This window comes from Malaclemys terrapin, chromosome 3, assembly GCF_027887155.1.
Source record: "Malaclemys terrapin pileata isolate rMalTer1 chromosome 3, rMalTer1.hap1, whole genome shotgun sequence".
Lineage (NCBI taxonomy): Eukaryota > Metazoa > Chordata > Testudines > Emydidae > Malaclemys > Malaclemys terrapin.
In genome coordinates, this window is record NC_071507.1 from 83,708,913 (window position 1) to 83,722,407 (window position 13,495).

At 47.3% G+C, this 13,495-nt stretch overlaps 1 protein-coding gene across 2 annotated transcripts in view; it reads right to left on the reverse strand.

The window, feature by feature from the left end:
• The window catches only part of KIF25 (kinesin family member 25), a 78,022-nt gene extending 68,983 nt beyond the window's left edge, over positions 1 to 9,039 (reverse strand). Inside the window, exon 1 of one of the 2 annotated variants that reach the window (XM_054021357.1) lies at positions 8,979 to 9,039. Coding sequence is in view for 1 of the 2 variants with exons in the window: in XM_054021355.1 (XP_053877330.1) it covers positions 628 to 702 (75 nt within the window). In the remaining variant the exon portion in view is untranslated. Of the gene's footprint in view, positions 1 to 627; positions 2,183 to 8,978 lie in introns of those variants that run through there. The other variant, XM_054021355.1, reaches the window with a different exon arrangement.
• Between the last annotated feature and the right edge of the window lie 4,456 nt (positions 9,040 to 13,495).

Consider the following 13,495-nt stretch of genomic DNA (forward strand, 5'->3'; position numbering starts at 1 on the left):
CACTCCCCCCATGAAATCTGTTTTTGTGTGTGTGTGCGCTTTTACCCTATACTGTACTATACAGATTTCATAGGGGAGACCAGTGTTTCTCAATTTGGGGGTCCTGACCCAAAAGGGAGTTGCAGGGAGGTCACAAGGTTATTTGGGGGTGCGGGGGGAAGAGTTGTGGTTATTGCCACCCTTACTTCTGCACTGCTGCCGGCGGTGGCTCTGCCTTCAGAGCTGGGATCCTGGCCAGCAGCCGCCGCTCTCCAGCTGCCCAGCTCTGAAGGCAACACCATCGCCAGCAGCAGTGCAGAAGTAAGGGTAGCAGTAGCGCGACCCCCCCCCCCCCCTCCGACAATTACAACACTGTGAAATTTCAGATTTAAATTGCTGAAATCATGAAATTTACGATTTTTAAAGCCCTATGACCGGAAACGGACCCAAGTGGAGGGTGCAGAGGCACAGCGGCTCCTCCCCGCCCCAGCACCTCAACCAGCTCTCTGCAGTGTGTGGGGCGGGGCGGCGGCGATGACGTCACTGTCATGACGCACTAAGGACGGCCCAACCCCCCGCAGGAAAGGGGGCAGGGCCACCGGTTCCTCCCGCAGCATTGCCCCTGCCCCGAACGCGGGCCGCACTCACTCGCAGCTTCTGCTCCAGCTGCCGGATCCGCTGCTGGGCCACGAAGCTCGGGCTGATCCCGCCATCCGGCCGCATCCTCTCTCCCGTCCTGCCGCCGGCACCGCGCGGTCCCGCTGCGCGCACCCAACAACCCCCACCTCGCGCAAAGAATCACTTTGAATCGACCAATCAGATGCTGGGACGGAGCTTCGCTTCGGTTGCTACGGAGACAACGCTTGTCCGCCCGCCCGCCGCACTAGGCAAAGACTCCGATTGGCTGGACGAGGGCCCGGGAGCGTGTAACAATACCAGGGCGCTCTCCGAGTGTTCACTGACAAGCGTTAGGGAGCGTCTGCCAAGGCCCTCGCTGGGGCAGCGGCGGAGAGCGCCACGCAGGGACTGAGGGCAGGGATAAGGAAAGGACACTTGAGACGCTCGGCCTCCGCTCAACCGAACCTGTTCCACGGAACTTGCTCTCTGCTCCGTCATGAGTGACAGCCGCAGCCTGCCAATCCAATGGGGGGGGGGAGGGAGGCGGGACGATGGCGCCTTCCTCGCAGGCAGGGCAGCGTGCCCGCCTTCGCCTAAGTTCTGCAGCGCACGCGCTCTGGAGCGGTGGGCCGTACGGTAGCTTGAAGCGCGTGCCCACCAGCTGCCCGGCGGCGCACGTGGGAGCAGGTGCCCCGAGCTGGAGCGGGGCTCGCTGAATGGCGGGAGCAGGGGGCGTCGCGTGGAGGTGCGGCTGCCCTAGTGCTGGGGGTCGGATTGGGAGCCCCGCTCCTGCAGCAGCCTGGGGGGACAGGAGAACGGCAGCTCGCCCCCTGGAAACAAGAGACGGGCCCTTGTCTTCCCCGGGGCAGGGAAAGGGAGAGTTCGAGCACAGGCTGGGCCTCTAGGCTGTCCGTGGGGAGCGCGCTTCAGCCTGTTTAAAATGCCGTGGTTCTGTGCGCCTGGAGGGAGGCCCTGCTGCCTCCCTAGAGTGAGGACTTGGAGAGGAGGTGGGGGTGGTCGGGGCCCTTGAGCTACACGCTGTGGAAAAGTGATTAGGGCTCCTAGACCATCGCTACAATAATACACACAACCACTGTGTTGTGGTCAGGGGAGAGGGCAGTGCCCTGAAAAATCAGTACAGCTCCCTCTGCCCTGCACTGGGAGTTTTCACGTTTTGGAGCTCGTCCCATACAAAGAGCATATTTGTGCCTCTATATGCATGACACCAGGAAAAGCTCTGTTAACTGATATTAAAAAATATACTTTCAGATTATGATCCCTCACTTTTCCTCAGTATGTAAAATGAGGTGCTGCAGTGCATGCTAAAACTAATAGGTTTGTAAAGCATTTTTTTTTTTTTTTTTTTAAGTCCTACAGGTTTCCCGTTCCCCGGTAAAATGCAGGGTTGTTGTATGCTATGGAGATAAAGACACAGTTCATTTGAAGCTAGCATTGTGTGGCAGTTTATCAAATCCAAAAGAGGTGCCTGAGGTAAGACAAGTTCATTTGACATAACTCATCTGGCAACAGAAACCAGAGCCACAGCTAACATAGATTTTATGTTCAATTAAAGACCAACACAGACTAAAGTTTCAGAGTAACAGCCGTGTTAGTCTGTATCCGCAAAAAGAAGAACAGGAGTACTTGTGGCACCTTAGAGACTAACAAATTTATTAGAGCATAAGCTTTCGTGGACTACAGCCCACTTCTTCGGATGCGGGCTGTAGTCCACGAAAGCTTATGCTCTAATAAATTTGTTAGTCTCTAAGGTGCCACAAGTACTCCTGTTCTTCTTTTTACAGACTAAAGTGTTCATAAAAGAGCTCACTGATATCTTGTTGGTGATGGTAGTGAAATACTCCAGACTTGTCATCCTGGGAGACTTCAACATTTGTGTTGACAAGCCCATAGGTACAAAACTCCAAACTCAAAGAAACTAGCCAAAGGCCAACTTCAAGCTCATCTTAATGGAGCTAATATCCTAGACCTGGCACAATCTGGATTCACGCCAAAACATGGAACTGGAACCACTTTAGTGGCACTGATGAATGATCTCTTCCTGTCAAAAGGAAGAACAGGAGTACTTGTGGCACCTTAGAGACTAACAAATTGGATAGAAGGCAGACATCCATTGCCATTCTTCTGGACCTCTCTGTAGTATTTAACACTGTTGACCATACAATACTGTTGTTTCATCTGAGGGAGGTAGCAGGGGCCCAAGGTAATGTGCTTAAATGGTCTGAATCCTTCCTGGAGGGACACACCCGATGAGAAACTGCACCTCCGCCACTAAGCTTCTCACTTGTAGAGTTCCACAGGGATCAATTTTCTCTCTAGTTCCATTCAACATCTACATGTAGCCACTGGGTGAATTGGTCAGATGACATGGACTCGAGTGCTAGCAGCTCTACCTATCCTTCACTATATACAACCACACTACTCAGTTGAACTGCGGCTGGGTGGAACTGATCCTGAGCAAGACAGAGGTGGTGCAGCTGGGCAGAGGAAAGCATTTTGAAAAGTTTCAGTCCAGTCCATAGTATAGGAGTGCTGCCTTGATTCCTCACTGATGCTAAGCTCTCACATAGCTGCATCCATGAGTAATGCTTTCTACCCTCTCCAGTTGGGAATGAGAGTCCATCCCTTCTTCATGAATGATGACCTAGCCTCAGTTATTCACGTCTTTCTCACTTTCATCAGGACTACACCACTGCAATATACCTGGGCATTCAGCCCTTAGGATACTCCAACTAGTACAGACCACTGCAGCTTGTCTCCTAAGCAACATGGGCTACTGTGAACACATCTGATATGTACTTTGCTCTTTACGTGGGCTTCCTAAAGAACATAAAAGTCAAATTCAAGGTCTCAGTCATTCCCTTCAAGTTGCTCAATGGCCTGAACCCAGGATACCTAGAAGTGTATAAGAACCGATACAGAATAGAATTAATAATTCTCCAAATCCTGATAATACTCCATGAGGAAAGCTGTTCCTCATTCTCTTCCATGTGGGATTAGTTTAGTTTTGCCAAATACTTTTGGCTGTTTGCATGGCTTTGGCACCTGCTCCTCTAATTATGTTATCTAGTGCAATCCATGCAACTGTTTGCTTTTTCATGGAGTACTAAATTGCCTTATGAGAAACCTATTAGGAAACCCTGCATCCAAGGAATTTCTTTTTAGGGATCCAGAAACTAGGCTGAGTACTTTATGTAGTTACTTCAGATGAAATCTTTATGATGGGGAATATAAATGTGGCAGCTGTATAGGAGCAGGAAATAAGCAATATTTACATGTATGCACTTTGTGTATGCACTATACAGTTTCTCCTCCCTTGGTGTTCACATCTCAACTGCTAGCACAGGACCTCACCTTCCCTGATTGAACTAACCTCATTATCTCCAGACTGATTCTTGCCTGCATATTTATACCTGCCTCTGGAAATTTCCATTACATGTGTCTGAGAAAGTGGGTATTCACCCACGAAAGCTTATGCTCCAATACTTCTGTTAGTCTTAAAGGTGCCACAAGACTCTGTTGCTTTTTACAGATCCAAACTAACATGGCTACCCCTCTGATATGTATGCACTATGATTTTTCTGGCAAACCAAAGCCAGGATCATAGTTATAGACCAGTTGAATTCTTGTGAGGCAGTCCAACTCTGACAGACCAAACAAACCTCTCTGCAGAGTTCAGTGAACAATAGTATGCCAAGATACCATTGTTTCCCTACAAATCACTTAAATATTGCAGCACCATAAAAAGCCACTTTCAGACTTGGAAGTTCTCAGGCGTGTATCCTGGCAGCAATTTTGTATTGGTAGGAAGATGAAAACTGACGAATGTGGTTCAAAAAGATTTCCTGACTGCTGTGTTACTGACGACATTCAAAAGATGTTGGCACTAAAAGAGGCAGACAAGTTTGTGTGTGAAAGGGAACATGCTACTGCAATTTACTGGCTTTTGAGAAGATGACAGGCTTCACAGAGGCTGGGATAATGTGCATTTGTGTGTGCCATTTTGAATGGGCAAAAGTTCATTGCATACCTTCTCGGCCAGTTTCCCCTGTCAGAGTAAACAAACAGGATGTATTAACATGGCATTTTAAAGATTTGGGCATTGGCTTTTTAAAAGGCAGTATCTTGAGTGGCCAATATTTACCACCTATATTCAAGGGTCCAGCTGCAGGACTCTGCTCTCCATTTAAACTGCAGTTGTTCGCATTACCAGGCCAGACTCACCCTTTTGTTTCCCTTCCCATTAAATTATGCTGCAGGAGTCTATTATAAAATCCTCAGAACATCACCTGCCTCACTGAGTAATGAAAAAAAGACATAACCAGTATTAATATTTTAAAGCAAATAGTATTGTAGTTTTGAACTCCTATACAGCTGCCACGTTTACATGCAATGAGGTCTTGTTTCTTCCTGTAACACTTATCTAACATATAGCCACAATCCAATGAGATATATTATCTTGCAAAAGTGACTCAGCTTTGAACCAGCACAGCACCACACTTCCAAGCCCCTGGAATCTGGGTAACTGGAACACCAACACCTTCAAAGGACCTTGAAACCTATTACCCACAACCTTCCTCAAACCTTACCACCACCGGCTTGAGGAGATGTCCCCTAAGAACACCAGGCACCAGGATAAAACTGAAAACCAGGCGCCTGAAGCCATTTTCTCAATTTGTAACATCATTAAACAGAGCATCAAAAGAAAACAGCCTGAAGCTTCTGTTGCTTAATGCAAGAGCAGCAGCCCATAAAACCAGAACCATCCCTGTTCTCATTTTAGATGAAGCACCTGCCCTTGCTTACATCACTGAGACATCATTCAATGCTACTGTGAAGCTTCCCAGGGGTACCCAGAGTTGTGGTAGGCATATGCAACCCCTGAGTCCTTCAAGAATCCCTTTGGAGAGCTCAGCCCATTACATGTACCCACAGGGTCTGGGCAGGTTGGTACTCAGGGCAGCTAGCCCATGGTATCAGAGCTACACTACTACTTTTAGCATTCTAGCTCAATGGATCTAGTGCAAGTATGTCTACTTGAGCTGGGAATCATACCCCTACCTCCAAGTGTAGACATAGCCGCATGGCCTTTCCTCCTTCCAACCAGGATAGTGAGCAACAAAGCTGGTCCACCCCCAAAGACTGCTGATGTCCCTAGGTTTTCAGATTGCCCTATGAGAACAAGCCACCCAAATACAGGGCTCAGGTATTATAAATAAATAAGGACATCAGGTGATTATGTTAAGATATTTTCTTATTAAAAAAAATTATTTCAGGGAAGTTCTACAGCCTGTGTTATGCAGGTAGTTAGATTAGATCGGGGTTCTCAAACTGGGGGTCGGGACCCCTCAGGGTTGCAAGGTTATTACATGGGGGGCGTGAACTGTCAGCCTCCACCCCAAACACCACTTGCTCAGCCTATAGTTGAACAGGTCCTGACTACTGTCCAGGCTGCCTGTGTACGGCTTCATGAGCCATGGCATTAAGGGGTAGGCTGGATCCCCAAGGATAACTATAGGCATTTCAACATCCCCAACGGTTATTTTCTGATCCGTGAAGAAAGTCCCTTCCTCCAACTTTTGAAACAGACCAGAGTTCCTGAAGACGCGAGCATCATGTACCTTTCTCGGCCATCCGGCGTTGATGTTAGTGAAACGTCCCTTTTGATCCACCAGGGCTTGCAGCAGCATTGAAAAGTACCCCTTGCGGTTTATGTACTTGCTCGCTTGGTGCTCCGATGACAAGATAGGGATATGGGTTCCGTCTATCGCCCCACCACAGTTAGGGAATCCATTGCAGCAAAGCCATCCACTATGAGCTGCTCGTTTCCCAGAGTCACTACTCTTGATATCAGCAGCTCTTTGATTACATTGGCTACTTGGCTCACAGAAGCCCCCACAGCAGATTTGCCCACTCCAAATTGATTCCCGACTGACTGGTAGCTGTCTGGCGTTGCAAGCTTCCACAGGGCTATCGCCACTCACTTCTCAACTGTGAGGGCTGCTCTCATCCTGGTATTCTGGCGCTTCAGGGCAGGGGAAAGCAACTCACAAAGTTCCAAGAAAGTGCCCTTATGCATGCAAAAGTTTCGCAGCCACTGGGAACTGTCCCACACCTGCAACACTATGCGGTCCCACCAGTCTGTGCTTGTTTCCTGGGCCCAGAATTGGCGTTCCACCGCATGAACCTGCCCCATTAACACCATGATTTGCACATTGCTGGGTCCTGTACTTTGTGAGAGGTCTATTTCTTCATCACTCTCGTCGCTGCGCTGCAGTCACCTCCTCGCCTGGTTTTGCCTTGGCAGGTTCTGGCTCTGCATATACTCCAGGACAATGCGCGTGGTGTTCATAGTGATCATAATTGCCGCGGTGATCTGAGCGGGCTCCATGATCCCAGTGCTATGGCGTCTGGGCTCAAAAAAGCCACGAAACGGAGGGAGGGAGAGGCAACTGACGACATGGCTTACAGGGAATTAAAATCAACAAAGGTAGCTGTGCATCAGGGAGAAACACAAACACAAACAACTGTCACACAGAATGGCCCCCCCAAAGACTGAACTCAAAACCCTGGGTTTAGCAGGCCGTTGATTTCACGGAGGGAGGGGGAAGCAAATGAATACAGAACAAATCTGGTCCATCTATCTTTTACATCTTAGGCTGGCAGCAGACGGTGCAGCATGACCGATAGCCATCGGCATCTTCTGGGTGCTTGGCAGAAAATGCTGCATTATGATTGCTAGCCATCATCGTCAAGACGGTGCAATAGGACTGCCAGCAGGACTGAGTTTCCAGAAGACAAAACATGTCTGCCCAGGCGACTCTGACCGAACTCACTGAGGAGTACAACGACGGATACCAATCGTAATACAGCATCTGCTGCCAAAATGCAAGGAGCTGCTGCTGTATAGCAATGCAGTCCCATGTCTGCCAGCACCCAGATAGCCAATGACGGCTACCAGTCATACTGCACCGTCTACTGCCAAAAGGCAATTAGCTGCTGCTGTGTAGCAATGCAGTACCATATCTGCTGGCACCCAGATGACATATGGTGATGGTGAGCTGAGCTGAGCGGGCTCCATGCTTGCCGTGGTATGTCGTCTACACCGGTAACCCAGGAAAAAAGGTGTGAAACGATTGTCTGCCGTTGCTCTCACGGGGGGGGGAGGAGGGAGGCTGACAACATGTACCCAGAATCCCCCGCGACACTGTTTTTGCCTCATCAGGCATTGGGATCTCAACCCAGAATTCCAATGGGCGGCGGAGACTGTGGGATAGCTACTCACAGTGCAATGCTCCGGAAGTCGACGATAGCCTTGGTATTGTGGATGCAGTCCGCCAACTTAATGCATTTAGAGCATTTATGTGGGGACACACACAATCAACTGCATAAAAACGATTTCTAAACAACCGACTTCTATAAATTCGACCTAATTTCGTAGTGTAGACATACCCTTCATGAAGTCCATTAGGGACTTCGCTGTTGCTATCCATTTTACATGGAAAGCATTCAGATACTTCACTGACGGGTGGCAGTATAAAACCCTACAATAATGGAAGTACTCAGGATCAGGTGCATAAGTTACTAATGCTCTTCACATTAACCCTAACACAGTGAGCATTAGATTAATCAGCTCCCCATCCAGCATTATAACATGAGAGTGTATATATTATGGCCTTCCTGCATGCAGTAACTAGAAACTAAAAGGATGGAAATGACCACTGACAGTCTGCCAAACAGTGACCCTGTCTCTGCCCCTGCAGCACCAAACATGAGACTGTCACCGCTGGATATCATTGGATTCTTTTTGTACTGCATACAAGATAGTAAATTGGCTGAGTGCAGTTGATAGTAATCAGAGACTGCAGTTTTGTACACACAATCATTGAAGCTTTACAAAACTTCTGACCATTTGATCTCATTACTGCTTCCTAGTAAAATGATGTTAAAAACTTAAAGGACATGGATCCATGTTTCATTTTGTTTAAAAGACTCACTGTTTCAAACAGACATACTTTTATTTTCAACCAGGAGGTTGAACAGAATGGCCAATAAATGCTTGAACAAATCCTTCACAAGTTTTGACAGTACCTTTTAGCCTCTAAATGACCCAGCGCTCACACACTTGCCAGTGCAACTCTCTATAGCAGATGGTAGAGTTTTTTCTCTAAGCTGAGAGAAAACTGGGTTACTTACTGGTACCTGGAATTCTCCATGCAATCACATTCACTCATGCACAGTACTCAGCCAGAGAGCCATTAAAATTTAAAATACAAAATGCAGATTATGGGGATTCATAAATGCACTGAACAGCACATTTTCCATCACACCTGATAGTAGACCACTCTTCAGTAGCTGCCTACCTGCTTGATGTGAGAAAAGCTATTGACATGAAACTTTGCCTTGCATTTCTTTATCTCTTTTCTTCTTGTTAATTATACAGACATGGTCACTTAAATGTGTATCTTGAAGTCACATGAAAAAAAAAAGTTTCCTTGTAAGGCAGTATCACATTTAAGTGAACACGGTTGTAGTCTGTTGTGATTGCTAGAGTTTCAAGGTTTCCCAGCCCCAGTACTGTAAGACCCACCATGTTTGTTTGTTTAAATAGAAGCCAGATCCACCCAGAAAATGTGGAATTCTGGTCTGAGCCTGGACAGCCCGCAGTACTAACACTTAGCCTGAAATATAGCACTGTCTTCAAAACACTGTACAAATGTTAATTAAGATGTTCATAACAGATTAGCACTCCGTGTGCCTTAGGTGCCTAGATCCTGATCTTTTGCCAAGCTATTTTTGTTGATCCCTTGAGCTGTATTGGATAAGTGTTAAATGCTTTCTCCTTCTGGTCTTGTAAAACCCGTCTTCTAACATTGTTTGAGACATATTCAGTAAGAGGATTTTTTTTCCTAACTATGATCATAACTTCATACTAGAATAACCAGTTGTCATGCAGCCATAGCATGGGAATTGTGGGCTGCAGATTAATTTAAAACTAGTGAGGGGAAGATCAGAAATAAGTCAAGAATCCATTTTTGGGTTTAGTTCTTACAAAAAAATAGGTTATCAAGACATGAAGGTACACCTATTCAGGTAATAAATATCTCTTTCAAAGACCCAACTTTTTAACTCTAGCCTGAGCTGAACTCTAGGCTAAATCGAGGTCTGGTCCAGACTGACAAACCTAGGCTTTGGGAGACCAGATTTATAGCCCCATTACTGTACCTGCTTTAGGGCACATCTACACTGCCGTCAGGAGGGGTGAGTGCAGCACATGTAGCCATTCCTGAGCTAGCTTTGATTGCGCTAGCTCATTAAAAACAACAGTCTAGCTCCCTGAGTACAGCTACATTGCGATTTTTAGTGAGCTAGCCAGAGGTGCCGTCTGGCTAGCTCACGAAAGGGTGAGGGGTGCTTGACCCCTGCTCTCCCCCAGGCCCTGCCCCCAACCCCCGTCCCCTGAGCATGTCTCATCCTCACTCCTCCCCCTCCCCTCCAGCACTTCCTGCATGCTGCTGAACAGCTGATCTGCAGTGGGAGGGGGATCTACTGATGGGGGGAGCACCCATTGATTCTTTATTTATTTATTTATTGCATGGGTGCCATGGAGTCTGTGCCTATGCAGCTAGCCCAATCAAAGCTAACTTGAGTACGTCTACATGTGTTGCAATCACATCTCCTGAGTGCAGTGTAGACATACACTAAGCTTCAGCCACTTAGCCCTCATGCACCCTTTCCGTGCATGCCCTCATCTTTCTCTCCCCCGTTACCCCTTTTTTCCCTTTAGTGTTAAAAAGTAGTTTCCACATCTTAGCTTCCCATAGGCAGAAGGATGCAAGAGGCCAGCAACACCAGCTACCCAAAACAAGAGTTAAAACAGAGAAACCAGGCAATAACAAATGAGCATGTGCAGAGCTGTCTAGTGTCATGCATGTAGCAGCCCTGTCTGCATTTCCAGAACCCAGCTGGATTGTCATGCATCCCGCTGGGCTGCAGACAATAGCTGTAGCAGCTCCTTCCCAACCACCAGAGGCCACTAGTCTAATGGGCTCTCTTCAGCAGCCTTCGCAGGCTATGGTTTCCCTGATATGGAGTTCCGCCATCAGTTGGTGCTCACATACTTCCTAGGTTCTGTGATGCTGCAATTGGGCCAGTATCCCTGCAGTTGTCGCCTTTGTGGCATCTGTGGAAGGAGGTGTGATGCTGACAGATCAACTCAGTGTGACGCTGACAGACGAGCTCAAATCAAAGCCATAGGCCAATTCTCTTGTGTGTGAATATCAAGGAAATGTTAAGTGGGCTAGGAGGCATACGGTTATTAATTTGTGTGTGGATATAAAAAATGTTCATGTCATTGTCTTCACTTACCTATAACTAGTAAACAACATCTACAACAATAACTATCACATTACATTACGTGTGCCCTGGACTTACTTAACCCTAAATCAAAGGTGTATTTACTTGATGCTTAAACTTCATGAAAACTAACAAGAGACTGTTTGGATTGCTGTAGCTGAATGCATTACGTATGCATCTAATTGGATTGCCTATCAAACAGGATTGGAGCCTTGGAACTGTAAATGAAGAAGCATGCTAACTTCACAGCATGGGTCATTGTGTTCGACAGTGGGAAATCCACAGACCCAGTCTGCATTTAGTCAACAAAGGAACAGCACATGCTGAGGTGGAGACACTTGCCAGATTGCTTTCTGGAGAAAACAGCTATAAAAATAAATCCGGGGGATGATCCTGTATCTTTACACTGATGGATTCTGACAGGGTGGAATACTGAGCGATTTGACAGAGATCCCTAGAGCTATGGTAATCCTGAGAGATTTATGGAAAATTACTACATCTCTGCTATCACATTGGATTTACAAACTTTGACTCCCTTGTTAATGTATTTTATCTGCTTTAACCTCTCAATAACTCATTTCTTTTTCTTAGCTAATAAACCTTTAGTTAGTTTATTAGAGAGATTGGCTGCCAACGTTGTCCAGAGTATCCATTGACCTGGGGTAAGCGACCAACCCTTTGGGATTAGGAGTAACCTAATGTGAGGTGATTTTGGGTTTTAATAACCTTTCATCAGAAAGTCTAGTTTGTCTGGTGGCAAGATGTGCTGGAAAGCCGAAGACCATTTGTGACTACAGGTGAGACTAATATAGTGATCCAGGAGTACATACCTGTTACTGGCTTGGTGAAATCTAATTATAGAATATACCACCAGTTTGGGGTGTCTGCCCTGTTTTCTGACAGTTTGACCTGAGATTAGCACACCCAGTTATGAGCTACTCTAGACACTGTGAAAGAAAGGTCCTTGGGCACCACTGCCTTTTCTTCCCCGGCACCTGGTCAAAACTTAATGCAAACAAACTTTCAAGGTCTTTTTTTCCCCATAGGACCATCATAGAACTGTGGGTCACTCATTGTGGCTATTCTTTAAAGTTATCAATATCTAGTTTTAACTTTTAACAGTGTTGGGGCTATGAGCTATAAACTTAATTGACATGTTGAATGTGAATCCTGTCAACTATGCCAGTGTCAAGCTGTCCTGCAGTGGCTCGAGAGCACAAGTACGAACCTCGGGGAAAACTGTAGGAAACAGCAAAAAGAAGAACAGGAGTACTTGTGGCACCTTAGAGACTAATTTATTAGAGCATAAGCTTTCGTGGACTACAGCCCACTTCTTCGGATGCATAGGAAACAGGTCACAAATCCCAAATTGATGGTGAGTGCTATACTTAAGTTTCACCAACCAATTATCAAGTGTAAACTCCTCAGACACTAACAGCCTTGACACGGAGTCACAAACAGTCCCCTTGGGTACTCCGATCTGTCTTGTCACCGTGATAAGCCTGCCTTTTTTGACTGCTGGTCCCTTACACCAAGGATCACAGCAATATTCAGGTTACTCCCAGCCCCAAAGCACCAGTCACTTACCCCAGGTCAATTGCACTTTAGATCGCACACTAAAGAGAACGCTTGTAGCTAATCCTATAAGAAAAGAGAAAGAAACAAGAGTGTTATTTACAAGGTTAAAGAGGGTATATATACATAAATACATATATATACATATATACATATACATATATACACACACACTCCTATGTGAGTTCCAATTTCAAAAAGTAATAGATGCTTCTATAATAAACAAGCGCTATATGTCCATTAGGGCCTTGATTTTCACACTTTTTTCCTGGGGACCCAGTTGAAGAAAACTGTTGATGCCTGTGACTCAATGGAGCTGGGGATGAGGGGTTTAGGATATGGGAGGGGGTCAGGGCTGGGGCCGGGGAGGAGGAGTTTGGGGTGCAGGAGGGGGTTCTGGGTTTGGGGATGGGCTCAGGGCTGGGACAGGCGGTTGGGGTTGCAGGAGGGGGTCTGAGGATGAGGGGTTTGGGGTGTAGGGAGAGGTTTTGGGGGGGTTCAGGGCTGGGGCGTTGACTTACCTCTGGCAGCTCCCAGTCAGCGGTGCAGCCGTGATGCAGTCAGACTTCGCGTCTGTCCTGGCCCCGCGTACCACGCTGTGCCCTGGAAGAGGCCAGCAGTAGGTCCAGCTTCTAGGTGGAGACATGCAAGCAGCTCCGCATGGCTCTCACGCGCAGGCAGTGTCCCCCACCCAGCTCCCCACGGTGCTCGGGCAACATATGGAGCCCTGTGGCTCCCCAGCCTAGAAGCCGGACCCGCTGCTGGCTGCTTCCGGGGAGCAGCACTGTATCAGAACAGGTAGGCACTAACTTGCCTTAGCTGGGCAGCATCGCTGATGGGACTTTTAAAGTCCTGGTCGTCAGTGCTGACCGGAGCCACTAGGGTCCCTGGGTGCTGAGCAAGGCGACCCAGTGCCTTACATGCTGCGACCCAGTACTGGGTCACAACC